Genomic DNA, 24,746 nt, shown 5'->3' on the forward strand with positions numbered 1-24,746 from the left:
GAAAGAGACCTCACACAGGTGCGGATTCATGAGAAGCTTAATGAATGAATTTTGACACATGTGTTTTCAGAGAGGGTGGGGGTGGTGGGGTCGTATGGGATGAAAAAGGCACATTTAAAATTGGGGGACCTGGTGCTACAGGCTGGGACGACAGTCGCCTGGGGTCAAGCCGGTCATCATCAGGTGTCTGGGGAGTGATGACCCTTGATGGGACAGTAGTGACCGTGTGCGGTGTCACCTTCTGTCTGGGTGGGCGCCTGGTTGCTGCCCCCTCTGTGGAGATTGGTTGTATTTAAACAGGGGTTGAAGCCAGTGGCCCTCGCAGCCCTGTCTGTCTGTCGGGGTCGGTGTGGGAAGCGGGCATCCAGGAGGCCAGGCTGATGCCCATGGCAGTGAGGACCCTGGTGGGGCTGAGATGCTATGCACCCACGGTGGAGGAAGTCAACCCCAAATGAGAGATAATAAAACAAGACATATGGAGAGGGCGAAGTTAATCAGAGAGGAGTGAGGAAGCAGGGGGAGAGTTAGCTCTTCGAGGGGAAGATTTATTATTTTTTTTCTGGTTTTATTTTCCTCTCTATTGAGTGATGCTGGCTTTTTGTGTGTCTAATCCCCCTTCCACGTGGCCCCACCTTAATTCAAGTCTATTGCTAATATTGCATCGATCAGATGTGATTTGGGTCAGACGGTTCTTCCTTTTCAAACTTTTATTCCACAAAAGGCAGAAAGGCAGAGAAAGAGGCAAAGAGAAGAAGAGAGAGAGGAAGGGGAGAGACTGGGCACGGACTGGAGGGATGACACGGAACAGGCAGCGGTCCCTGCCTCTCAGAGGAGTCTGCAGCGGGGGGTGTGTGTGACCGAGAACAGACTGAGTCAGAAGCCACTGAGCTTCCACTGGTGAAAGGTGGAGGCAGCGGCAGGTCCAGTCCCGCTGGGGGAAGAAGGGAGGTGCTGGGGAAGGGTGGGGGGGGAGTCCAGGGGATCTGGTGCTGCCCTCTGGAGGGGAGTGCTCACAGATCCCAGGGCCCCTGCCTCACCCCAATTCCACCAGAACCTGGAGGTGGGGGAGAGGGCAGAGCATCCTTATTTTTAATCTCCTGAACGACAAAAGGGTGGCCAAAGTCATGAGCCACTGATCCAAGGTGAGGGCAATGAGGTGGCTAAATCCATGGCAGTCCCTGAATGTCAAAAAGAGATGAGAATGGGGCCCTTAAATGCTGTTTCCTGGCCTTCTCCAGAGATTTTAATTCAGCAGGTCTGGGCCGGGGCCCAGGAATCTGTGTTTTTAACCATCGTCCCCGTGGTTCTGATTGGGCAGCTTCGGGAGAACCTTCCTCTGAGGCTGCCCTGCTGAAGACGTGGCCTGCAGACCTGTGCTGTCGCATCTGCTGGGCGCTCGTCAGAAATGCAGAAGCCCAGGCTCCACCCCAGACCTGCTGAGGCAGAGTCCGCATTTTAACAAGATCCCCAGGTGAGCCTCAGGCACCTAGAAGCTTGACAGGGGCCACCACTGAGCATCCTCTAATTGGCTTGGTTTCTAGAAAAGTGAGTAGCAATTTTGGCCATTTGTTTTCCCTGACATGTGTACAGGAAAAGCAAAAGACTGAATCAAACATGTATAAAGAGAAAGCAAAAGATTGAAATAATATGAAGTTGGTTTTGCATACCCTCAGAAACAGCCTGTCAGTTATAAACTGGGACCCGCAGTGACGGCTCAAATTTGTGAAATCGACCGCAGTATATAAACAGATTCGGCCCTGTTACAGTAGGTAGTTCACTGGTTATTAAATAGAGCGAAGGGAATTAGACTGTGAGCTTAATAAACTGGGGAGCGTAATAAGTCTGCTTGCTTGGCCAGGAAGCTGTAGCACTTACAGAGTCACTCACACACTCCAGGGGACGGGAGCCCGGGAGACTTGGTCCTCAGAGCACAGGAAATCTCCCTCGGAGCATTGTCTGCCCTCTGGTACCGGATTGCTGGGAGGGGCGCGGGGCGTGGTAGCGGGGAGGCGCTTGACCACAGAGGCCTGTCAGTCTAACTAGGGGGTGGGTCTATCATAAACCCTCGAAATCTCTGGAAGTTGATTGGTTATTTTGAAAAAGCTCCTGGTTATAACCCTAGGGGGACAAAGAAGTTCATTCTCCCTGTCTGTCTGTCTGTCTGTCTATCTATCTATCTCTATCTCTCAGTGACCTGCACTCACCCCGTGTGTCTCTCTTGCCTGGGAGCAGGAGGCCATGCGGGTCTAGCAGTCACTGGGGCCTGCAGCAGATGGCATGGCCTCCGAAGGACCAAGATTTAACCTGAAGCGGGAGCTCTGGACACTTTGCTGTGGCCTTGCTGAGGACAAGGTTGGGCTTTTGCAAGGCAGGACAGACAGAGATGGGACCCTGCAAACCCAGGGGCAGATTTTCACCCGAATAAACTTCGCCACATCACAGTCTCCCGTGTATGGGTCCTTGGAATGCTTCCCTTGCCATCCCAGGAAGAGCCTGCTTTCCACTGACAACAAGACCAGTTTCAGGAATGTCAATAACCTCTCCTTCTCAAGTTCATTTTGCTCTGAGTTTTAGAATTCAGCCTCCAGGTTAATTCCTCCAACATCATTCATGAATTTAAATAATTTAGTTCTATACACGAAACGAGGAATTGATGCGATTTCTCCGTCTGAGTACATGCTTTTAATTTCTCGAAGAAAAGGCCATTTCATTAGCTTTCAGGAATAAAGAAAATGACAGGTGGGCCTGCGAACCAAAGGACTGCAGTTCGATTCCCAGTCAGGGCACATGCCTGGGTTGCTGGCCAGTTCCCAGTGTGGGATGCATGAGAGACAACCATACATTGATATTTCTCTCCCTCTCTCCTTCCCTTCCCCTCTAAAGATAAATAAATAAAATCTTAAAAAAAAAAAGAAAGAGATAAAAAAAAGAAAATGACAGGGACCTTACCGCCTTTTCTTCCATCAGCCACTTGACGTTGGCTGTCAGCTTCTCCTCTTGCTGTAGCCTTTCCTCTTTCAGCTTCTCCTTCTCTTTCAGATGCTCCCGCAGCTTTTCTTGCAGCAAGGACTTCTGGGTTTCCTGAGAACTGCTGATCTTGGCCTGAAATGAGAGGAAAGCTGATGGGGGACAGGGCAGACTAAGGACAGGAACCACTTCTACTTTTTAATACGTTGTTGACCTTTGTGGTGTTTGCGAAAAAGGAACTGCGTACCAAACCTGACAAACTCAGAGACCTAAAGTAACCACACAGGATGGTCTGAAATGAACACTTTCCAGCTAAAAGCAGGTCATGGCAGGTGGTCATGTCCTAGGCTAGTGTTTTCCCCTGACACATACTAGGGAAAATACTTTCACAGCCTGTCTGTTGTCTTTTTGACTCTAAGATAACACACCTTGGGAAGGTCAGAGTAATCCCTTTTTTCCAGACCCCTCAGGGCACGGTCTCCCACCAGGGAGCACCCCCCCCAGTTTTTATTATTAGCATGTTCATTGTTAACTGTTAGCTATCTTATACCCACCTGTGTAAAGGAAAACTGCCCACTCCTTTCACTTTTCATCCAATCCCAGGAATTTACGGGCTGTGCTCTTTCCTGCCTGCCTGATCAATCACCGGTGAATTTCAGGGAACCCCTTACGTCCTCCCCTTTGGTTCTGTCGTATAAAATAAGTGGTTAAACTGCCGTTCTCTGGGACATATTCTCAATCCTTTGAGATTTTATGTCCCAGCAGTTGTTGACAGTGTGGCTCAAATAAACTCATACAAATTCTTACACGTTTGGACATTTCTTGTGCTGACAGTGGGAAGGACAAAGGTGTATACAAAACTTTCTAAAAACAGAGAAAAATCTACGCTTAGTCTGGTTACCAGTAAGAAAGCAGTGCAGCAGTTAAGAGCTCAGACTCTGAATCTAGAGAGGATCTTAGGTCTAGTTTTTTCTAGATGCTTCTTCATTTAGAAGATGTGGTGAACAACAGCATCTACCTCTTAGAGTTTTAAGGGTCAAATGAGATAATGATGGAAAGCAGTAAGCACATAGTTGGTGCATATTAAATGGTAGCTAGAATCATCAGTTATTATTGGCTGAGTGTAGGAGAAAAAGCAGTGAGCCAGGGTCAGAAGGCCTAAATTTCTGTCTTCATTTTTCCACTCACTAGCTGTGTGATGTTGAAATAGTCACCCAGCCTCTGAACTTTGGGTCCGTATCTGTAAAGTAAAGAGAATGGACTAGAGCTGATGAACTACTGTCTCCAGGCCTAAAATCTGGTCCACCACCTGTTTTTGTAAGTAAAGTTTTATTAAAACAGGGCTACGCCCATCATAATCATTCATTTATGTGTTTTCTATGACTTCTTTTGTTGCTCTACAGCAGCAGAGTCGAATGAGTGTGACAGAGATGGTATGACCCGCAAAGCCATCTGCAAAGTCACCTGCAAAGCCATATTTACCATCTGGCCCTTTACAGAAAAAGTTTGCTGACCCCTGGACAAGACAGTCTCTGCGGCTGACCACAGTAGTGGTCCCAACACTCCACCCTTCTGGGTCTTGGGCTACGTAACCTTCAGTGCCCACTCTGTCCTGCCCCCTGGCACTGAACTCAGCCACGTGACTTGCTCTGGCCAATGAGATGTTGCAGACATAACACAAACAGAGGATGATTGCAAAGTGCTCCACGATTGGTCCTGCTGTCTCTCTCCCCTCCACTAACCATGAGTGTGCTCCGGCCAGCCTGCTGGAGGACCGAAGACACACTGGGTGGAGCAGAGCTGCTCCAGCTGAGGCCAGCCAAGATCAGCCAAGGGCAGGCCAACACACAGACACGGGAGTGAACCCATCCAGGGTCAGCGGATCCCCCTAGCGGCAGACTCCAGGCAGTGAGCGCTGACTGGGGAATGCCACTCAGGTGTTGTGGGTGTTTATCACACGGCGTGATTAGGGCAATAACTACCAGGGGGATACAATCCCTGAGGTCATTTTGTCTCTAGAATGTTGACATTATATAACTTTTGGTAATTCTGCTTCCTGGACTCTGGCCAGCTATACTTCTTCCTCTGCATTTGAACACAATTTTCAAGATCTGATGGCGTTTAAGCCTTTCTGGTTTCCGATAGAGGGAAACAAGTGCATGCCCTTGCCCTCCTGGCTGATCCCAGCCACCCTGTCTGAATCTCTTTATGTGCAAATGGAGATCTCGGTTCCCCTCTTGGAGGATGCAGACTGGCCAGATCACAGAGGAAACGGGGTTAGGTGCGCAGCCCTGTGTAAACGCCCAGGAGGGGCCGAACCGAACCTTCCAAAAGCTGAAAGATTACCTGAAGTTCCTGGGTCCGAATCGTGATTTTTTTATAATGTTCCAGGAGATATTTCAGATACAAAGACAATCCTTAAAAAAAAGAGAGAAGAAAGAAGATCGTAAGGATTTGATTCACCTCCTTTGCTTTCCAAATAATGTCTGACAGCACTTGCCTATGGCTGGGCCAGGGTGACACTACCCCCACCTCCCCCGCACCCCCCCCCCCCATACATCAGGAGAGCGCGAGCGGCCGCCCAAACTGGTGCTTTCAAAATGGTTGATCAGCTTGGCTGGGCCCAAAGCCCAGCTTCTTTCTGGAGGTGGAAGATGAAAAGCAGAACATCAACGGAACTCCTATTGACTAAGCACCCACTGTGCGCGGAGCCGTGAGCTGAGTGTGGGGGGATGTTCGGGCACTTGCAGTTCAGCCCGAGAGGCAAGGTCTAAATGCCTGAAAGGGAACACGCGCTGTCTCCAGACAGCACGTCTGCCAGTGCTGAAGGCGGTTGCGGGAGGAGTGCGAGTCTCAGAAGAGGCGAGATCAGAGACGGCTTCTTGGCCAGGAGCCGCTGGGTGTGGGCAGAATTCAGAATGGAGGATGTGGGGGGCTGAGTGATGACCTCAAAGACACCTGAGGCCCCATCCCCGCAGCCGTGAGTGATACCTTCCGGGGCAGAAGGTGCTGTGCAGATGCGATGAAGCTAAGGATCCTGAGAGGAGAGGATGGGATTGTCCTGGATTGGCAGGGTCGACCTAGTACAAACATGTGGGTTCTTAGAAGAGGGAGGGGGAGGGGGACAGACAGAGGAGAAGGTGATAAGACAGAAGCAGAGATGTTTGATGATGCTCCACTCCTGGCTGTGAGGCAGGGGGACCACAAGCCAAGAGGAGCAGAGGATGAAGCCCTGGAGACTGAAAAGGGCAAGGAAGCGGGTTCTTTCCTGGAGTCTCCAGCCCGGTGGCTTGGACTGAGGCTTGGACTTCTGGCCTCCAGAACTCTACGGGAATGAGTAGGTGCCGTGCGAAGCCACTGAGCTGCTGGCAACTTGTTACAGCAGCTGTGAGAGAGCCACAGGGGCGAGGAAAGCAGGTGGGGTGGGGGCGACGCAGAGCATGTCCCAGACAGCACTGGGCCGCATCAGATGATCAGAGGTGGAGGAGCTGAAGGTGGAGGGGGACTGGAAGGCTGCGGTCCATGTGAGGCAGGCCTGGAGCAGTGGCATAAAACATGTAAACTCGATGTAGACACCATTGAAATGTACAGAGCACGTCCTTTGCACTCGGCCCTCGGTTAGGCAATCTGCACATCGCCCTACGATACCGCCTGGTCACTGCTCCACGTTTCAGAGGAAGCACCTGAAGGCGGTGCAGGGAGGGGTGTGAGAGTCTCAGAAGGGCAAAGATCGGAGAAGGCTCCTTGGTCAGGAGCTGCTGGGTGAGGGCAGAATTCAGAATGAAGGACGTGGTGGGCTGAGTGACATCGCGGCTGCTGAACGCCACACTGCTGGCCGGTGGCTGAGCCTGGACGTGGGCTCAAGATAATGCAATTCCATGCTCTGAGTCACTGCTATTTCAGCTGCAGATGGAGCAGTGAATGGGCTTGATGGAGAGTGTCCTCCCACCCCTTGCAAGATAACTGGGGTGTGTTAGAGAGGAAGGAGTGAGCAGAGTTTCCGAACCACAGCACCATTGACAAGCTGGCCCAGGCCACCTGTTGTTGTGGGGCCGTTCCACGCACTTTGGGGTGGTCAGCGGCATCGCCGGCTCCTTCTCATCAATGCCAGGAGCACCCCCTCCCAAGCTGTGATCATAAAAAATGTCTCCAGCCCTGGCTGGTGTAGCTCAGTGGATTGAGCACGGGCTTGCGAACCAGACGATCGAGGTTTGATTCCCAGTCAGGGCACATGCCTGGGTTGCAGGCCAGTTCCCAGCAGGGGATGCACGAGAAACAACCATGCATTGATATTTCTCTCCTTCTCTCCTTCCTTTCCCCTCTAAAAATAAATAAATAAAGTCTTTTTAAAAAATTTAAAAAAATGTCTCCAGACATTGCCAGGTGTCTCCTAGTGGTGAAACCCCCTCCTCTGGGTTAGAGGTGGAAACTTGGCTAAGAGCCCCAGACATGCCCAGGTCTTTGGTGCTGATGTGCTAAACCAGGGTGGGAGAAACAGGTATAAGAAAAAAGGATGAGAGAGAGCCCTTTTTTTAGGAGAATAGTGGCCCCATCGTGAGACAGAGGAGGAGACAGGTTGGGGTGATGTGGGGGCCTGGGGAGCGGGGAGGAGTGGCCACGCTCAGTGCCAGACATACTGTGTTTGGGGCACTGGAGGGGCTCTCAGGGCAGGCGGCCAGCAGAGAGCAGGGCATGCTCAGCTGGCGAGCCCCGCCCAGCTCACCCAGAGTCTTCATGTGAATTAGGGAAGCGCACCCTTCCCCCTGGTGGACGTGGCCCAGGCCAGGGCCCCCGCCTGCCACCTCAGCAGGGTTCCCTTAGGTGGCAACAGCCTGCACTGCTGTGCCCGGCAGCCCGGCTGCCCGGCCGTCCCTGCAGGGGGGTGGCTATTGAAGCCCATGGAGCAGAGGGTTTCTTCGTGAGAAAGGAGATGAGGGCGGAGGACCAAGAAGGAAACACTCAGGTGGGGACAGAAATTGGGGAAAGGGGCAGCTGAGAAGACCCTCAGGAGAGAGGCAGCGTGTGCCAGGCCTGGGGGTGCCCAGGGGTGAGAGGGTTCTGAGACAGAACCAAGAGTGCAGAGGGAACACGGACTGGGGCGGGAGGGCTGGCCAGCTGGTGCAGGACAGCTCCATGTTGGTTACTCAGCAGGGGCAAAGAGGTGACGGCAAAGTAGGACAATGGCAGTGAAGACAGAGGGTGCACTGCACTCAGTCAAGGTCATCGGGGAGAGAGGAGGGCGGGTAGCAGAAAAGGAGCTGCAGCGCAGTGGGTCCGGGTGAAAAATTACCGTCCTGAAGCGCAGGTCCAATGGTACCGAGGGGAGAAAGGCTGCAGACGGAGGTCCTCATTCAGGGCCTTGTGCAGAGTTCTCCGGGAGGGGCGAGGCGGGGGACACAGGGAGGGGGACATAGTGGGGATGATGGAGGGAAGGGAGGAAACGTGGATACTGAGAGAGGAGGGGAGGGGAACACCCTGGTGTCCGTGACCCAGATCTCTGGCAATGCAACCTTCTGAGAACTTCCATCAGGGAAGAGTGAGAATAATATAATAATAGCTATCAAGTATTAAACACCTGCTATATACCAGGCACCAATATTTTCTTGTCATTATAAACAACCCAGCAAGGAAATGTGTTTGTCTTTATAGGGGAGACAACGGAAGCTCGGCAAGGTTAGGCTACAGGTCTGGGAAGTGGTAGGATTGGAATTCAGACCTTGGTCTGAAATTCTTTTTGAAAAGAGACTGGAGGCTCCAGAGTAAAGGGCTGGGTTGGCTCAGCCCTTTGCTCAGCCTGTGACATGTGTGTGGGGACAGGTGCACTGGGAGGCCACCGAGGTGGCAGGGAGGCGAGATGGTGGGAGTGCGGGGGAGGGTTGGCTTGGGCTGTGAGAACCAGGCAGGAGCGTGGATTTGAGGCTGAATTGGGATGGGTCTAGGACTCAGCTCACTGCAGCCTGTGACCCAGCAACCCAAGGGGAAGGATGTAGAGAGGGTTGGGGACAGATGGGAGTCAAGGATGTTGAAGGGGAAGAGGGAATGAATGATTGTTTCTAGATTCGAGGATGAACAATAATCATAACGAGATTTCTCTCTTCTGGGAGAAGGGGCAATTCTTCCTTCTATTTCTGGTTACAAAAGTTGTGAGTGCCTATTACAAAAATTCAAACATTATAAAAATCCGCATGTGAAAAGTGTTCACTGCTGTATCTTCAGTGGCCGCACATAGTAGGCCCGCAGTAAACAGTTGTGGAATGAATGCATGCAAGTAAAGGCCCCAGACGCTGGGATAATGCTCTCAATAGGTTTATGTCTTTTCTCCAGATTTTTCTTTTGATCACACAGTAACATTTTTAAAAGCCAAAAATGGGAGTATACTCTGCATTGTATTACAACTGGACGTTTTTCACTGAAAATTACTGCCTATTCGGGTTATCAGAGAAAGAGTGATTTTCTACGTATGCAGAAAAGCCTTTTGTTTGTGACAAACTTTTGCAGAAACAGACACAAAAACTGAGCTTGCGAAGATAAATGTGGAGCCCATTCTTATCGTGGGAGCTGGGAAACCAGGCGGGAGGCGTGGGAGCTCAGTTTCAAGGTCGAGGCTCAGAGGTTTCCCATCTCCCCAGCTGGACCATGCAGCCAAGCCTTCACCCACCAGACCCCCCAGGGGCGGCTCCAGCCTCTGCACCTCTCGTGATGGAGCCAAGCAGCGCAGGTGGCTTCCCTCCCTTTCGACTGGACCTGATCTCCTGGGGAACTCACTTCGGGATTTACAAACCTGGCTCGTTAGGTGTGTTTTATCTCCGAGGACAACATTCTGAAAGGCAGGCAGTGTGTGACTAAGGGCAGGGGCTTTGAGAGCAGAAGGACCTGGATGGAGTCCCAGCTTCACCACCTGGCAGCTGGGACGCACGGCCTGTTCCCACGGCTCCGGAAGGTGGCCAGGAAAGGGCCCTGGTTGACACCCGCACTGAGGCCACATTAAGTGGACAGGTACTGGAGGCAGATGATAGTGGCAGACCATGCTCTCTAAGGCCCCGCGACCCAGGCTCTGTGACCTGTGTGTTCAGCAAGAAAGTCCGCAGTGAGAGGCAAAGCCTGGCTGGTCCCCAAAGCCCAGACTCCGGGCCATTCTGCCCTAACGTGAATGGGCTTTCCTTGGGCACGGCTCATCGTGGGAACTCAAACACCAGGTTCTGTCTCTGCTCAGTTAATGCCAGAACCTGCCACCTAGAACTGGGCGTGTACCCGGGTCCCCTCTGGATCCTCAGAGGGAGTGTGGGGCCCCAGAAAAGCCACGGGCATTAGGACTGCGATGACTTCCGTTGGGGTCCTGACTCTATCATCCACCAGCTGTGTGACCTTGAGCAAGTTTCTTAATGTCGTTGGAGACTCAGTCCCTGACCTGCAAAGTAAAGGCATTCACAGCCCCTGGCTCATTGGGTCATGGGAGGATGAAAGCGCACACTGTGCGCACAACGTCTCCCACAGCTGCACGTTCCCCGGAGGGGCCGACTGAACCACGGCTCCTGTCCCCTCTCAGGAGCTGCGAGCACAGTGGGCTCCAGGGGCGTTTGTGGGAGGGGCTGAGTGACTGGGGACCCTGCTGGCCTCAGCAATGCGCAGAGCCTGAGTCACCTTATCGTGGTGAAATAGGCGCAAAACATTTCTTGAGCCAGTTTCTTCAATTCTAAAGTGAGGCTTCAGTACCTGCCTCATAGAGCTATTGGGAGGATGAAATGAGAGGATGCATGAAAAACGCTTAGAACAGCCATCAGAATGTAAGTGCTCAGTAATGAATGGTAACCACCGTCATCACCAGCGTCGTCACCGCCACCATTATCCTCCTCCTTGTCCTCCCCATCATCACCATCATCACCATTGTCACCACCATCCTTGGGTACAGGACTCTGTGCTAGGAATTCAGCACAGTAGTCCTTAATATAGAGAACATACGGAATCCTCTAGCTCACCTCTCTTTCTTTCTAATCTTTTGAGGTCTTGCCACACTGCTTGTACTGAGAGATAAATGCGTCTTACCATCAGCTTCCTCTCTGCTGAGTGGAGGAAGGATGGGCCCTGCTCACTGACCGTTCTGCTGGGGCCCTCCCTGCTTCTTCTCTGACTTCTTAGAACAAAGTAGCTGTCATCACAGAATCTGGTCTGCGTTTCCCCAACGGGTGGTCCATCGAGCGTCACCCCAGGAGGTGTTAGTTGGGGGAAGGGGCACTAAGAAACAAGTTTATTCTGGGAACACCATTCTTCGTCCCATCCTTACAGACCCCCAGTGCATGTTGGGATAAAAGGGATCTGCAGAGACCTGCTCAGTACTGCTCAGGCCCCCTGACACTGGGAAATGCTGCCTAAAGCGAGTCCTTCTGGAAGTGCTGGCCCAATGGCTTAACTTCACAGTCCGCATTTCCTTGTGGTAACATATGACCAGATTTAGACATAGGCTACAGTGTCTCTGGGAGGGGGCAGTCCGCACAGAGCTCGGCCCCACTGTGACTGTGGAGCGTGGTCCGTCTCTACTTTAGTTCAAATCTTGAGGAGCAGCTGGAAGTGCCGTCATGATCCCCCCGATTTCACGTGCCCACAGGAGCCTGGTGTGGTTGCAACCACAGTGAAACTGGGCTGGGCCCCTGGGGTGTTGGGAGAAACCCAGCCCCTGCTTTTCTGTGTTACATGCAAGGGGCAGGCGTTCATATAAAAGTTAATCTTATATTCTCCTTTTTTTTTATTTGGAAGAACGTTACACCACCTTCTGGATCACTTTGGAGACATCCTGACTGGGGGTGTAGAATCGCCAGAGTTGAAAAATCACCCCTCTATTCTCATTCATCGCCGTAAAAGTGTGAAATTCATGCAGACTCGCAGAAGGGCAATTTGGCAAGGAGCGTGAACAATCTTCAGAGTGTTAGAGGTCCTCAAGGTGTGGCCCTGGGCTCTTGCTTGTCACTCAGTACTTTCTTCCTGATACTATTCACACATATGGCTTTGGTCATCCACCTGTCTTCCATCCATCCATCTGTCCATCCGTCCACTCACTCATCATCCATATCCATCCACCATCCACCCATCCATCCACCCACCCATCTGTCATCCACCCATCACCCATCCACTATCCTCCCATCTACCCACCCATCCTCCATCCCACAGGTAACAAGCACCCACTGTGTGGCACATGTTCTTCTGGGTTCTGGGTTACATCACTAACATCTATTTCCAGACGAGGCATCCAGGGTGACAGCTGCGTCCTTGGCACCTCATCTTGGGTGTCTCACAGGCACCTCACACTCATCTTCGCCCTCAAACTGGTCCTCATGCAGCATTAATGCCTCACTCTGGATTTCGGTGAAGAAGCCACATCTGTCCTTTTGCAGCTGGAAACCTGGAGGCCTGTAGACCCCTTTCTCTCTATCACTTTCTTCCATCTGTATCCAACCCCACACTGAGGCCTGGGGCTACACTTCTTAAATACCCTGGGAATCGTCTCCCTTTCTCCATCCCCACCCCTGCTGTAGTGCTAGCCACCGTCATTGCTTGGGACAGCTCCTGACTGGTGTTCCGTGCTGGCCACCTTCCAGTGCATTTTCCCCTTGTGGCCAAGACGACTGTCTGCAATGCAAACTCCCCATCAGTTCTTTGCTTAAACCCTTTCATGGGCTTCTCGCTGCTCTTAGGATAAAGCAGAGCTTCTTACCAGGGCCCGGTAAGCGCNCACACTGAGGCCTGGGGCTACACTTCTTAAATACCCTGGGAATCGTCTCCCTTTCTCCATCCCCACCCCTGCTGTAGCGCTAGCCACCGTCATCGCTTGGGACAGCTCCTGACTGGTGTTCCGTGCTGGCCACCTTCCAGTGCATTTTCCCCTTGTGGCCAAGACGACTGTCTGCAATGCAAACTCCCCATCAGTTCTTTGCTTAAACCCTTTCATGGGCTTCTCGCTGCTCTTAGGATAAAGCAGAGCTTCTTACCAGGGCCCGGTAAGCGCCCCCGTGACACAGCCCCCGCTGACCTCCCTGGCAGGCCCTGCTCTGCCCCCACACCTATTTCTAAATTCATCCCCTTGTGTATTCCATGCCCCCGCACTGTGCTCCCTTTACCCAGCGTGCTGTGTTGTCCCCTCCCCTCTTTGGGAAATAACTCCCATGCATCCTGCCCTTCCCAACCAGGACAGAGTCCTGCACTTCTCATTCATAGCAATCGTCACCATTAAAATGTTATGTGAGTGATTTTTCAGTGAATGCCCACCCTATGCCTCCCTGAGACTACATGTAAGACCTACAAGGGCAGGAGTAGTGCCTATTTTTCTTCCCTAATATTTTATTATAAAACATTTAAAATGCAAAGTGGGAGGAATTTTGTAGTCAACGCCCCACGACCCAGATTCTACCTGTTTCTGACCCCATCAGGTTTCTGCCTTGCAGGGTGCCCGGTGTCTGGGAGGCCTGTGATAAATCTTTGTTGAGTGGAAGCAGTCCACGTCCTGCCACCTCTGGGATGATAAAGGCGTGCAGGTACCAGAATGTGCAAGGATGTTTATTTCAGCATTATCCATAAGCGTGGAAAACCGTGGAGGACTGGCGAACTACACTGCCATCGTACATGATGGGATTCCTCGCTGTCAGTGACAAGGGTGACGAGGACCTGTGAGCACTGACAGAAGAGGGTGCTCCTGGTGTGCCATTCGGAAGACAATGAATTCGAATGGCTGTAACACTATCTTTTGTAAAATTAAAGAATTGGCAAACACAGGGCTGGTGCCTACTCTACACCAGGTGCTTTACATCCATCTCTGCATGTAAACCTCATGGCAACCCTACAAGTGGAAGGGCGAGTGATCCTTGTCAGTCCCATTAGCAGGCAAGGGAACCAAGGCGCAGGGTAAGTGACTTGCCTAGAATCGCACAGCTATCTCCATGGGAAAAGGCCTTGGGCGCCACACATAGACTATAATAGCGGTGACGATGCCAAACACTGGCGAGGATGCAGAGCAGTGGGAACTCTCCCTCACTGTTGGGGGAAATGCAAACACGGTCCAGCCACTTTGGTGGTCTCTTTAAAACCCGAATATGCTCTTACCGCGAGATCCAGCAATCACGCCCCTTGATAGTTATGCTACGGAGTCAGAAACTTATTCTACACAGCAGCCTGCACGTGGGTGTTCGGGGCAGCTTCATTCCCAGCTGCCCAGACGTGGACGCCACCAGAACGCCCCTGGGCAGCAGAATACACAGTGGGGCCTGCAGATAGTGTTTAGGACTTAGCACTGCAGGGGAAGGAGCTATCAAGCCCCGAAAAGGCGTGGAGGAAACGGAAACGCGTGTCACTAAGTGAGAGAAGCCAATCTGATGGGCTGCATCGGTACCGTACAATTCCAACGCCGTGACATTCGGGAAAAGGCAAAACCGTGGAGACCGTAGGAAGACCAGGGGCAGCGGTGGGTGGGGGCGGGATGGATAAGTAGGCGGAGCACAGAGGGTTGTTAGGGTGGTGGAAATACTCCGTATGACATACATTGGCAGGCATCTGTCATTACAGAGTTGTGCGAACCCAGAGAATGTCCAACACCGAGAGTGAACCCTGACCTCAACTGTGGACTCAGGACGATAACGAGGCGTTGCTGTGGGTTTGTCAATTGCAGTGAATGTATCTCTCTGGTGCCTGTGTAGGCGCAAGGGGCCGACAGGAAATCTCTGTCCTTTTTCCTCTTAATTTTGTAGGGAACTGAAAACTACCCCGAAGAAGCCTATTCGAAATAAATATAACTGTAGCTACTGCTGAGAGATAAGATTGGGTACAATTTTGATGTAATTTTCCTTTGGCCTGTGTCTTGTCTCATTTTTCTTCGGGGATCTTATCTCACGTGTTTTCTCCAAGGAAGAGCGTTTCTCCAGGGGAAGAGGAAAGGAAGTCTAGACAAGGGGATACCTGGCCGCACGCCCAAGAAGCCTTCCTGAACAGATGTCTCACCGTGACAAGGCTCAACGCGACATTTTAGAGCTATGCAGCTAAGTGAGAGAAAGAAGTTCCGGTAACCTTTGTCGGAGCCGGAGAGCTGGATCCCGACGTCGCGGAGGAGCTGCTCGGTGTCCTCCAGCCAGGACTGCAGCAGGCGCAGCGTGTCCAGCGCCACCTTCTGGAGCCCGGAGATAGGCGGGCTCACCTGCAGGCACTGGAGGCGGTCCACCTCCTTCTTCAGGTCCTTGCTGCCGAAAGGCATTTGCATGCAAGCCTGCAAAGAGACACGACCCTGAGCAGCCCAGACATTGTGGCCACAAACAGTACCTGGCCTAACCCGTGAAGAACAATGCTCTTGACTTTTGCCACGAGGGCAGCAGGCCCACGTGTCTGCTGCCCTGGGAAGGCCTGTCAGTTTTATTTGCTTTTATTTTGGAGGAGGGGAGGGGGGTGTTGGGGGGGAGCTTTTATTTCTTTGTGCTTTAACTTGGACTTTTGGTGGTCAAAGAGACCCTGCTGAGGTCTCTTCGATTTCAAAGCCGGATTACCAAGGACAATTGGCTGAAGTGGGAACCGAATTTGGCTATTTTTACTTGTCGAAGTTCCTGCTGACATCAACAGGCACGCTGGTCAGAAAGTGCGGTTTCCTGATTAGGAAGAGCTGACAAGCCCACATTTGCACGATCTCCCCAAACAGTAGCTGCTGATTTCCAGAGAAGCAGAAGCAGCTGCCTGCTCTGATATGCAGGGTCCCTGGTGTGGGGCCTGTGGGGGCTTGGCCAGACCCCTGGCCCTGGCCCCTCTACCATCAAAGGCAGGGGTCCCACACTGGGCCAGAGAGAAAGTGCAGATAAGCAGCAGGGATGTTTCTTTGGTTTCTCTGGAAATAGCGCTGGGCTCTTCCTGCCCCTGGGGCAGGATTTAGGCCCCTCCCCCTTGGTGACACCAAGTTCACCTGGGGGCAGATTTTGAGGTCCTTTCAGTGCTCAAACAAGCTTCTCCAACAATAGAAAGGTATGCAAAGAAGCAGAGCTTTCTGCCTGACCTCCTCCACCGAGGGCTGGCCGGTTTCCTAAGGAGCAGAGCAAATTTAGACAGAGGGGACAGGTGTGAAAGCCGAGGGGCCACCTGGCAGCTGTCGAGCGCCCTCTGCAGCTTCTCAGCATTCTCTGTGATGTCCTGCTTGCAGCTGCTGAGCTGCAGCTCCTGCAGGCTCCATTTTCTCTGCTGGAAGTTGATGCTGTCCTCAGTGACCTGGGTAATCTTCTCTAGTAACTGGTGATCAAGAGGAAAAAAAAAAAAGAGATATAAAATACAGGGCGACTCTGGGAGGAGGGGACTGGGGAGCGTCACCCAGTCTCTGTGGGTGGGGACGGAGGGCCTGACAGGTTTTAGCAATGGCTCTGGATGGAGGAGGCCATCAGCTCTGTCAGCAAGACACGTTTCCTGGGATTGGAGATAGTTTTTAAGATCCCAAGGTCTGTCTGGTTGCCATTCATTTGTTCTAGATTTTTCTGCCTCCGAGGAGTGATTCATAACACAACCCGATGCCGTGGGCTCACGGAGAGGAGCTCAGGGTGTCCTGTGGCCAAGCAGAGGCAGGGGTCCTCGGGCGCACATCGACACGGAGGGTGGGAGAGGATTACTGGAGGGTGAACAAGGCCGACCCTCCAGCCAGAAGTGTGTCCTTGCTGCCATCCTTCCTCTTCAAAAGGAAGGAGCCAGACACATCACCTGGGGGAAGGTGGCCCTTCCTCCCAGGACTAACGACGGTTACATGTGCGTGTCTGGTGACCAGAAATACCATGAGTGATTTAACTGGATGTTCACAGAAACACTTCAAGGGAGTTGAACTGGCTTTTACCTTGAAAATAAAACAAATCAATAATCCTATAAAATCAAAATAAATCTTTATGGTGTAGCAACAGTGTGAGAAATGCCACCGACAAAAAACAGGGGCATGTGCTCCCAGTGTCTGCAGGCCCAGGTCCCCGAAGAAGCCAGCACACCAGCTGGACCAACCTGTTGGTCGGTGACGGGTTTGTCCTGGAACGGCTTTGCTCGCCCGTAGGTGGCCTTGATGACCTGACTCCGGAAGTGCTCCAGCTGCGGCATAAAGTGAGGGAACTAGGTCAGCGGGGCAGCCGGAGCCCAGTGGGGGGGGGGGGCTGTGTGTGCAGGGGGGGCCTTGCCATCGAGGGGCCTGGGGGACTCAGTGAGAAGGGTCTGAGCCCTGGTTAATGGTCATTCAAGGTTATTAGAGTTGCCCCGTCTCTCTCTGGGAGGGGCAGTGCCCACAGGAGGGAAGGCAGCAGCAGGTTTTAATTACTCCTTCGACCTGCCTGCCTGCCTGCTGCCTGCCCGCCTCGCCCCGCTGATGCGTGTGGCGCACACGTCTCGAGCCCTCAGAAGAGCCGCTTGCTGCCAATTATCCAGTGGGAAGCCTGGGGCCGGGAATGCTCGGCTGTAATTGCTAAGCTGGCATCAGGCTGTGAAAGAAATATTGAGGCTGTCAGCCCAAGGAAACCGTGTAATCAGCAAGGGTGCCTGTGGGCAGGGGGACTGGCTCCCTTCTGCCAAAATGTGCCTCACGCCAGACGTGTCCCGGAGACTCCGTCTACCGCAGTCCCCTTTGTGTCCCCAGGGACCGGTACAGTGCCGGGCACAGAGCAGACACTCGGTAAATATTCACCGAACGCTTCTGAACAGAAACATCCATCAGAGGCAGGGTCCTCAACTTCGGTTCAACCCGAGTCCAAGTGCCTCCCTGGTGCTGGTGTCTTCAGATTGCAGGTGACGAGGTAGCACAGTTAAATTAAATCGGGCGTGCGGATTTGCAAGTTCAAGGTTCCATGAGGAGAGGTGGAGGAGCCTAAGTTTATCTGGGAATTTACCAGCATGGTGGCCCCTGGCCTGAGTTTTTGGTTCACGGGCAAAACGTGGTCATTAAAGACTCTAAAATTGGAGTTCTGAAGGGACCCCAGGGGCCAGCGAATCAGCTTAAAAGGCAGTTGGTTCCAAGATGTGGGAGTTTACCGCATGGAGTTCAGGGACCCGAGCCGTGTAGCGATGACTCGCCTAAGGACGTCCCTGCGGCCAGCCCGCCAGAAGCTGATGGGGGTGCTGCAGCCAAGGGGGGCACTGACTCCTTCAAAGATGATGTTACGCGGAGCGGGCGCTGTGAGAGACGGCCCCCTTACCACTGCAGACACTGATAACTGTGCTCAGAGGTGGAGAGACAGGTTCCCTTGGACGATGGGTTCAGTCTTGGGGTCACTAGCCTGGGGGAGGGTGAATTTCGATAGAGAGCAGAACCACAGACACAAGGTACTGGGGTGGGATAGTCCTGGGATGGACAGGGGGCTTGTCCTCTCTCTCTCTCTTGAGTCTAGACCTGAAGGACTCTCACAGTCTCTGAGGGCCCCTCCAACGTGACTTCATCCTGGGCGCTACCTTGGCCACTCAGGCAGGTGGCGCAGGTTACGCCCTCAAGTCAGGTGTGTGCTGGGGAGTGCGGAGTGCAGGGGAGGTGCGGGGTGGCCCCAACGGCTGGCTCCCTGCCCTTGCTAAGAGGTCAGCAGAGAGCAGGAGCAATGACCCCGGGGTGATGGTGGTGGACGTCTGCTGAAGGAGTTGTAAAATCTGCCCAGCACTCAGCCCCCTTATTCAACCGGCGTGTGCCTCTGACAAAGATGGGTCACTCTGCTGGGTCAGGCTCAGACACTGCTGAGTGGGAGGGCTTTGGGGGCGGGGCTGGGTGGGATGGAAGGACACTTAGGAATGGAGTTCTTAGCCTTTTTTTGGTGGTTCACAGATCCCTCTGAGTATCCACAGAGCGGCACATTGGACCCACATTCCCACACAAAAAAGCACAAACACACATACAGATGCCCCAGAGCTGGGGTTGTCAGAAGAGGCCAAGGTGAGCTGCCCTTGGTGACCCTTATTCTGGAGGGTTAGTGCCCCCATCCTGGCTTCCCATTTGCCCTCCCCAAGCCTTTGGTGAAGTCTCGTGTGCGCGCTGCGGCCCTCGCATCTGTGCCATGTGCGAGAGGAGGGGCCCTGGGCCACCCTAGGTCAGAGCATTAGACAAAATTGCACACCGGACCAGTCGGGTCAGGCCTGCTCTCCTCCCTACCCAGAGATTCTCCATCTTTCATGAGTTTTGGCATTCTGGGGTTTTACTTTAAAAGCAGCATTTCGCCCTGGTGTGGCTCAGTGGATTGAGCGCTGGCCTGTGAATCAAAAGGTTGCCAGTTCAATTCCCAGTCAGGGCACATGCCTTGCAGGTGTGCGAGAAGCAACCGATCGATGTATCTCTTGCACATCAATGTTTCTCGCCCTTTCTTTCTCCCTCCCCTCTCTAAAAATAAATAAGATCTTAAAAAAATTAAAAGTGAGGAAAGAAAAGTGGCATTTTCTTGGGGGCCCCAAGGAGGGAAGACAGTGATAAATGTCAGAATGAAAAATGTTAGGGAGCCCTGGCTGGTGTGCATCAGTGGATTGAGTGCCAGCCTGTGAATCAAAGGGTCGCTGGTTCGATTCCCAGTCCCGGCACATGCCTGGGTTGTGGGCCAGGTCTCCAGCTGGGGGATGCTTGAGAGGCAACCACACACTGAAGTTTCTTTCCCTCTCTAAAACTAAATAAATAAAATCTTGGGGAAAAAAGGGAAAATATTAGGGAGAAAGTACTAGAAACACTATTCAGGTCAAGAGGCTCAAACCCTCCCCAAGCGGGAACAGCAGGTCTGGTTAAGTGGGGCAGGGATTGAGGAGGGGCTGATCGGTCAGGGTCCCGGGCAATAGCGAACCACCAGCGCGGGCAGCTCCCCAGCAGAAAAAGGCTCTCTGGGGACTTCCATTGGGATGCAGAGGCCACTCAAAGCTCCTGCCCAGCCACAGCTGGGAATCCAAGCGCAGCTGCCGTCCTCCTCGCTCACCCGCCAGCCACCTGGGTGCAGAACCCCCACGGGGAATGTGGGCCGACGAAGGGGGCTCTGGAGCTCGCCCGCCTACCTGACCTACTGCCCTTTCCAAATTGACTTTAATGAGGTTCTCTCTGCTCCCCATTTCTTGCAGCTGAAGCAATTTCCTCCTGGAATCCTCCTGAAGCTTCTCTTCAACCTGAAAGGACGATGAAAGCAGGCGCTTGCTGCTAATGTGACCATAACGCAGGCTGGGGAGATCCCTCCGGGAGGTCTAATGGCCCGGGGAGTCCCGGCGGGGCAGGGACAGCTGCAGCCCGTGTGGCAGGGTCATGGGCGTGCATGACGCAGGCTCCGATCCCAGTGCGGTCCTTCACAAGCCCTAAGGCCCCGGGAGAGTTATTGCCCTGTGACAGTGTTCTCATCTGTCACGTAGGAAGGACGCTACTAGTACTGCCTCGTAGAGATACCGTGGGGACTCAAGATGTTTAGACCAGTGCAGTACTTCTTAAGCGGGCTCTGGAACCCACTCTGGAGGCTTGCTAAGTGATGAATCACAGGCTGGAAGGGCTTTCGGATTTCTTCCCCCTCCTTTGGGCAACAGTGAGCTCAGGAGTGCTCGCTGCTACCCTCTGCTGGCCTTCACAGGACCCTGAAGCTGCTCCATTCATTTCTCAACAACAAACATTTTGGGAGCTTGTGTTGAGCCCAGGGCCCTGGCGTTATCAGGAAGAGGGGCGAACTCTCGTAAATAAATGACAGGATTTGATATTGAAACAACTTCACCAGCTGTTTACTAGGGAGCTGCAGTGGGGGAGGGTTACACAGATGTGATCAAAGCCCAGAAAAGCCCTTTCCAGCTCACTTCTGGGCAGTGCGGAAGCCTCCAACCGGCCACATTGCCTTGGAAAAGCCAGCCAACCTCTCTGGGCCTGGTTTCCTCCATAAACAATCCTCCCAGGTCTAAACGGGCTCTGACTCCTATTTTGGCAGACTTTTCCACATCCTTCGAAAGTGAAGTCCAGACCTGGTCTCTGCCCTTAATTCCGTAATGGACAGCACCCCACCCCCCGACCCCAAGCTGCCCCCCTTCTCCATCCTGTCACCCCAGTCCCCCTCACATCCACTCCATTTCTCTGCTCCTGCCCTGGACAAGGCCTCGGCGAGGGCACTGAGAACCCTTGGCCTGTGGAAACTGGCCTCCTTGCCTCTATGTTCATTTCCTTCTAGAACATTCTTCATGGTATTGTGAGAGTTACCAAGCTGTAGAGCAGCTCTGACAGAACTCGTTGCTACGATGGACGTGTCCCATGTCTCTGTCTCCAACAGGGCAGCCGCTGGCCACGTCTGGCCATCGAGCCCTTGAGAGGTGCCTGGTGTGACTGAGGAACCTAATTTTAAGTTTTTCTGAATTTTCATAAATTTCAGCGTGAACAGTCACAGGTGCCCAGTGGCCACGCTGCCATCATCGGTATCAGACCAGCCTGGCTCCCAGCCTGGCCTTCGCTGCTCACAGACTTTGGGCTGTTCGCTGTCTTAGCAACTAGTAGCCCTGATTCCCTCATCTGAAAACCGATTTCTAGGAAAGGACAACTTCTAGGTAGAGCTGTTGTGAGGATGCAGAGAGATACCATGTTGGGCACAGTGCACGAGAACTTACAGCTATCACTGTGGCCGTCGCCATTAATCACACAGGAAACCCATGAGTCCCCCGTGCAGGGCCCACACACAGCTGATGCAGAGCACCAAGCCAAAGGTTCAGGAAGCCCTATGCACGCCAAACAAGGTAAGTAAACATAAATCCACACCTAGGTAAATCACAGTAAAACTGCCGGAAACCAAGGGAAAAGAACATCTTAAAAGCAGCCCTGGGGAAAAACGCCTCCCCCCTCCCAAGAGATTATGCAAAGGTATATTAGTTAGGCTTGACAATGACTTCAAACAGAATCAGCAGGAACCAAAAGACACTGGAAGGATGTGCCTGTTGCCACCTGTGAACGGCTGAGAGAAAATAATCACCAACGTGGAATTCAGCACTGAGTCAACCTGCGTTCTGAGAACAAAGGTTAAGTGTACGTTTTCAGACACACACGCACAGACATTATCTGAGAGAGTTTGTCACCAGCAGGAATGTGCCGAAGGGAAACTCAAGGCTGTTCTTCAGAGAGAAGGAAATGACACTGTGTGAGTCTGGAGGCGTAAGTGAGGTTGAAGCGTTCCCAAGTCATTGCACGGTCAAGGACAAGGGCAGGGTAATCAACCCACGTCAGATCTTGGTAAGTCAGGAATGCACGTCAGCGTCTTTAGGATGAGCACCGAGGAAGTGGAAAACTCGGTGAATACCGGGTTTCGGTAAGTCAAGGGTGAAAGCTATTGTCTTACTATTCTTAAAAGTACAGTTAAAGAGAGAAACATTTCCAAGCTACCAGAAACAAAAAATGGAATGATAGGAAGTCATCAAGTCAAAGGAACACAAGAAAGGAGAGGAAAAAAACACAGTGCAGAAATATACTTCAACTGACAGTGAGCAAGAAGGTAAAGTTAAAACTCAATGTGTCAGTGATTGCATTTTATATGAATGGGCTAAAAGACAAAGTTTGTCAGACCGGATTTTACAAAAATGACATGCTGTTTAGAGGGAGAAAAACTGACTTACAGAAAAATTATTAAAAAGGTATCATAGGTGTATTCCCCCAATGGGAAGTATTAAAATTCCAAATTTATATGTACCTAGTAACACAGCCTGCCTGCCTAACCTTGCTGATGCGTGTGGTCAGCACACCCACAGACAGGAAAATCACTAAGAACATTTAAGTTCGAACAACATCAAACTTGGGGAACCTTGATTTAATGGGTCAGTTCTTTCCTGGGTAGTTTTATAGTTAAGATTGGAAAGCAGTCTAGGGTGGTAGTTACACACAGCCACCTTGGAGGCAGGCAGACCTGGGTTCAAGTTCTGCCACAACCACTTTATCTGAGTGAACTTGGGTAACTTCCTTCACCCTTGTGGGCCTCTGTCTTCCCAACTGTGAAGTGGGGTTAACATCAGGGTCGTCCACACGGGCTCACAGAGACCATGCGTGTGGAGCGCCTGGCCTGGAGGGGTCACTGGGCCGACACCGCCCTGGCCGTACCTTGCTCTTCTCTCGAAGCGTCTTAGAGATCATGGTCTGCTCAGCACTGCTCTTCTTCAGCTCCTCCCTGAGCTTCTTCATTTCCTTCTCCATGTCTTGGATTTGCTGGAAGAGTTTCAACGAAAGTCAGCTTCCCTGATGGCACGCGGGACCTGCCTTTTGGGTTGGAAGGGCTGAAGCTCCGTAACGCATTGCATCTGGTTCATTAGGGCGGACGCCTTAGTCTGGTGTGAGCTAAACCCCACCCCCGGGGGGGGGAAATTCTACATCTGTGGGGCAAAGTAGACTTTTTTCAATGGGTATATATGGAAGGTGCTGGGTCAAGGAAAATGATTAGTTTCTTTTGAAGATCGGCATGTACCCTGGATTAAACGGTACAAGATACCTATGGACTTGTTAGGATCTCTTCTCTTGGGACACATATTTGAGACCAGTTTAAATAAGGGGCGTTTGGAAGAACAAAACAATGTAAATGTTCTCTCCCCACTGGGGGTGGAGAGCAGGACTGGCCCTGACCTGGGGGAGTGTGTGTCCACGGCGCATGCGGAAGGCGCTGCGCTTCCCAGCAGGTGGAAACTGTGCACCTGCTGCTGGGGATGCGGATTCCCTTGGCCCAGGAACGAGCATTTTCATTTTAACAATCCTATCCTCCCTGTATTGTTTCATAGTCACCTTGTATATAAGACAGATGATGCCTTTTTGTGTTTGAGTCGGTATGAAGTTGACGTGTTTAAATAAAATTACTAAAGGAAGACGCTGGGTCAGTAAGAGTGCCCACGGCTATGATGAAAGTGGGACAGTGGGACGTAACACTTTGGACATCACAGGTCCAGGGCAGGGACCACAGTGAAGGTCAGGCAGCACGTGGTGGCCACCTGGCCATCTCCCATCCCCGTCCCCATCCCAAGCCCAGCCCAGCCCTAAGGGAAGCCCGGTGCGGGGGCTGGAGCCAACACCCAGGGAATCCTGGGAAGGTGTGTTTGTCACCCTCTTTCTGCCCTCCCAGGGCAGCAGATCGAAGTGTTATGAGACAGCCCCCACACGCCATCGTAAAGCCCCAGACCTTGTGCTACCTATCGAATGGGCCAAGGACCCTCACCAACACCCCCAGGTCAAAGTCTAGCCTCTTTGTGGATACCTGGCCACGAGGAAGGTCAACTCACGGATTTGCAGAGTTTTAACTCTTTCTCTTGGGCTTCCTGGTGCTCCCTCTGAGCATCTTCCTTTTTCAGCTCCTCTTTGAGCGCAGAGCACTGTGGGGGGAGAAAAGGCAACACGGTCACGTGGGTGGTGTGGGGTCCCAAGTCCCTGTGTTGGCCTCTCAGAGCCTTCCCTGTTGCTTAATCCAACACCCCCCAGATGCCGAGAGGTGAGACCGTTGGTGTCTGACGAATGCATGGGGTCCTGCAGCAGCTCCTAGCGCTCCCTGCTCAAGAGTTCCGAGGAAGAAGATGTCTAAATCCTCTTTCAAAAGCCAGGGAGCCACATCACGGGCAAGTCCTGGCTTTGTCGAGTCTGGGGGCTTGGGCGCCGGAGTGGCTGAGTGCACTCAGCTGAGCACGGCTTTCCGGAGCATGTGCATGGGGCGGACTTGGTCATGAACGCAGAGGGCTCTCAGTGCTTTGTGTGGTTTCACGTGAAAGACACAACCGCCCCGCTGTGCGAGGGTAAGTGGGACAGCCTTTCCGGGGCGCAGCTCAGCCACGGGCAGGAAAGCATAAAGACGCGCCTTCTTTCCGACCCAGAGATTCCC

At 52.5% G+C, this 24,746-nt stretch overlaps 1 protein-coding gene across 8 annotated transcripts in view; it reads right to left on the bottom strand.

Moving 5' to 3' along the window:
• Nucleotides 1-24,746, bottom strand: part of FHAD1 (forkhead associated phosphopeptide binding domain 1) — a 117,166-nt gene that overhangs the window by 42,655 nt on the left and 49,765 nt on the right. For 7 of the 8 annotated variants that reach the window (XM_037045177.1, XM_037045181.1, XM_037045180.1 and 4 more), the window contains exons 9-16: nt 24,157-24,246; nt 22,994-23,098; nt 19,951-20,058; nt 16,957-17,040; nt 16,063-16,209; nt 15,013-15,208; nt 5,314-5,384; nt 2,950-3,102 (exon numbers count right to left, since the gene is read on the bottom strand). In XM_037045177.1, coding sequence (XP_036901072.1) covers nt 2,950-3,102; nt 5,314-5,384; nt 15,013-15,208; nt 16,063-16,209; nt 16,957-17,040; nt 19,951-20,058; nt 22,994-23,098; nt 24,157-24,246 — 954 coding nt within the window. The remainder of the gene's footprint in view (nt 1-2,949; nt 3,103-5,313; nt 5,385-15,012; nt 15,209-16,062; nt 16,210-16,956; nt 17,041-19,950; nt 20,059-22,993; nt 23,099-24,156; nt 24,247-24,746) is intronic. The other variant, XM_037045178.1, reaches the window with a different exon arrangement.

This window comes from Sturnira hondurensis, unplaced genomic scaffold (assembly GCF_014824575.4).
Source record: "Sturnira hondurensis isolate 20B ecotype Veracruz unplaced genomic scaffold, ASM1482457v3 Scaffold0004257, whole genome shotgun sequence".
Lineage (NCBI taxonomy): Eukaryota > Metazoa > Chordata > Mammalia > Chiroptera > Phyllostomidae > Sturnira > Sturnira hondurensis.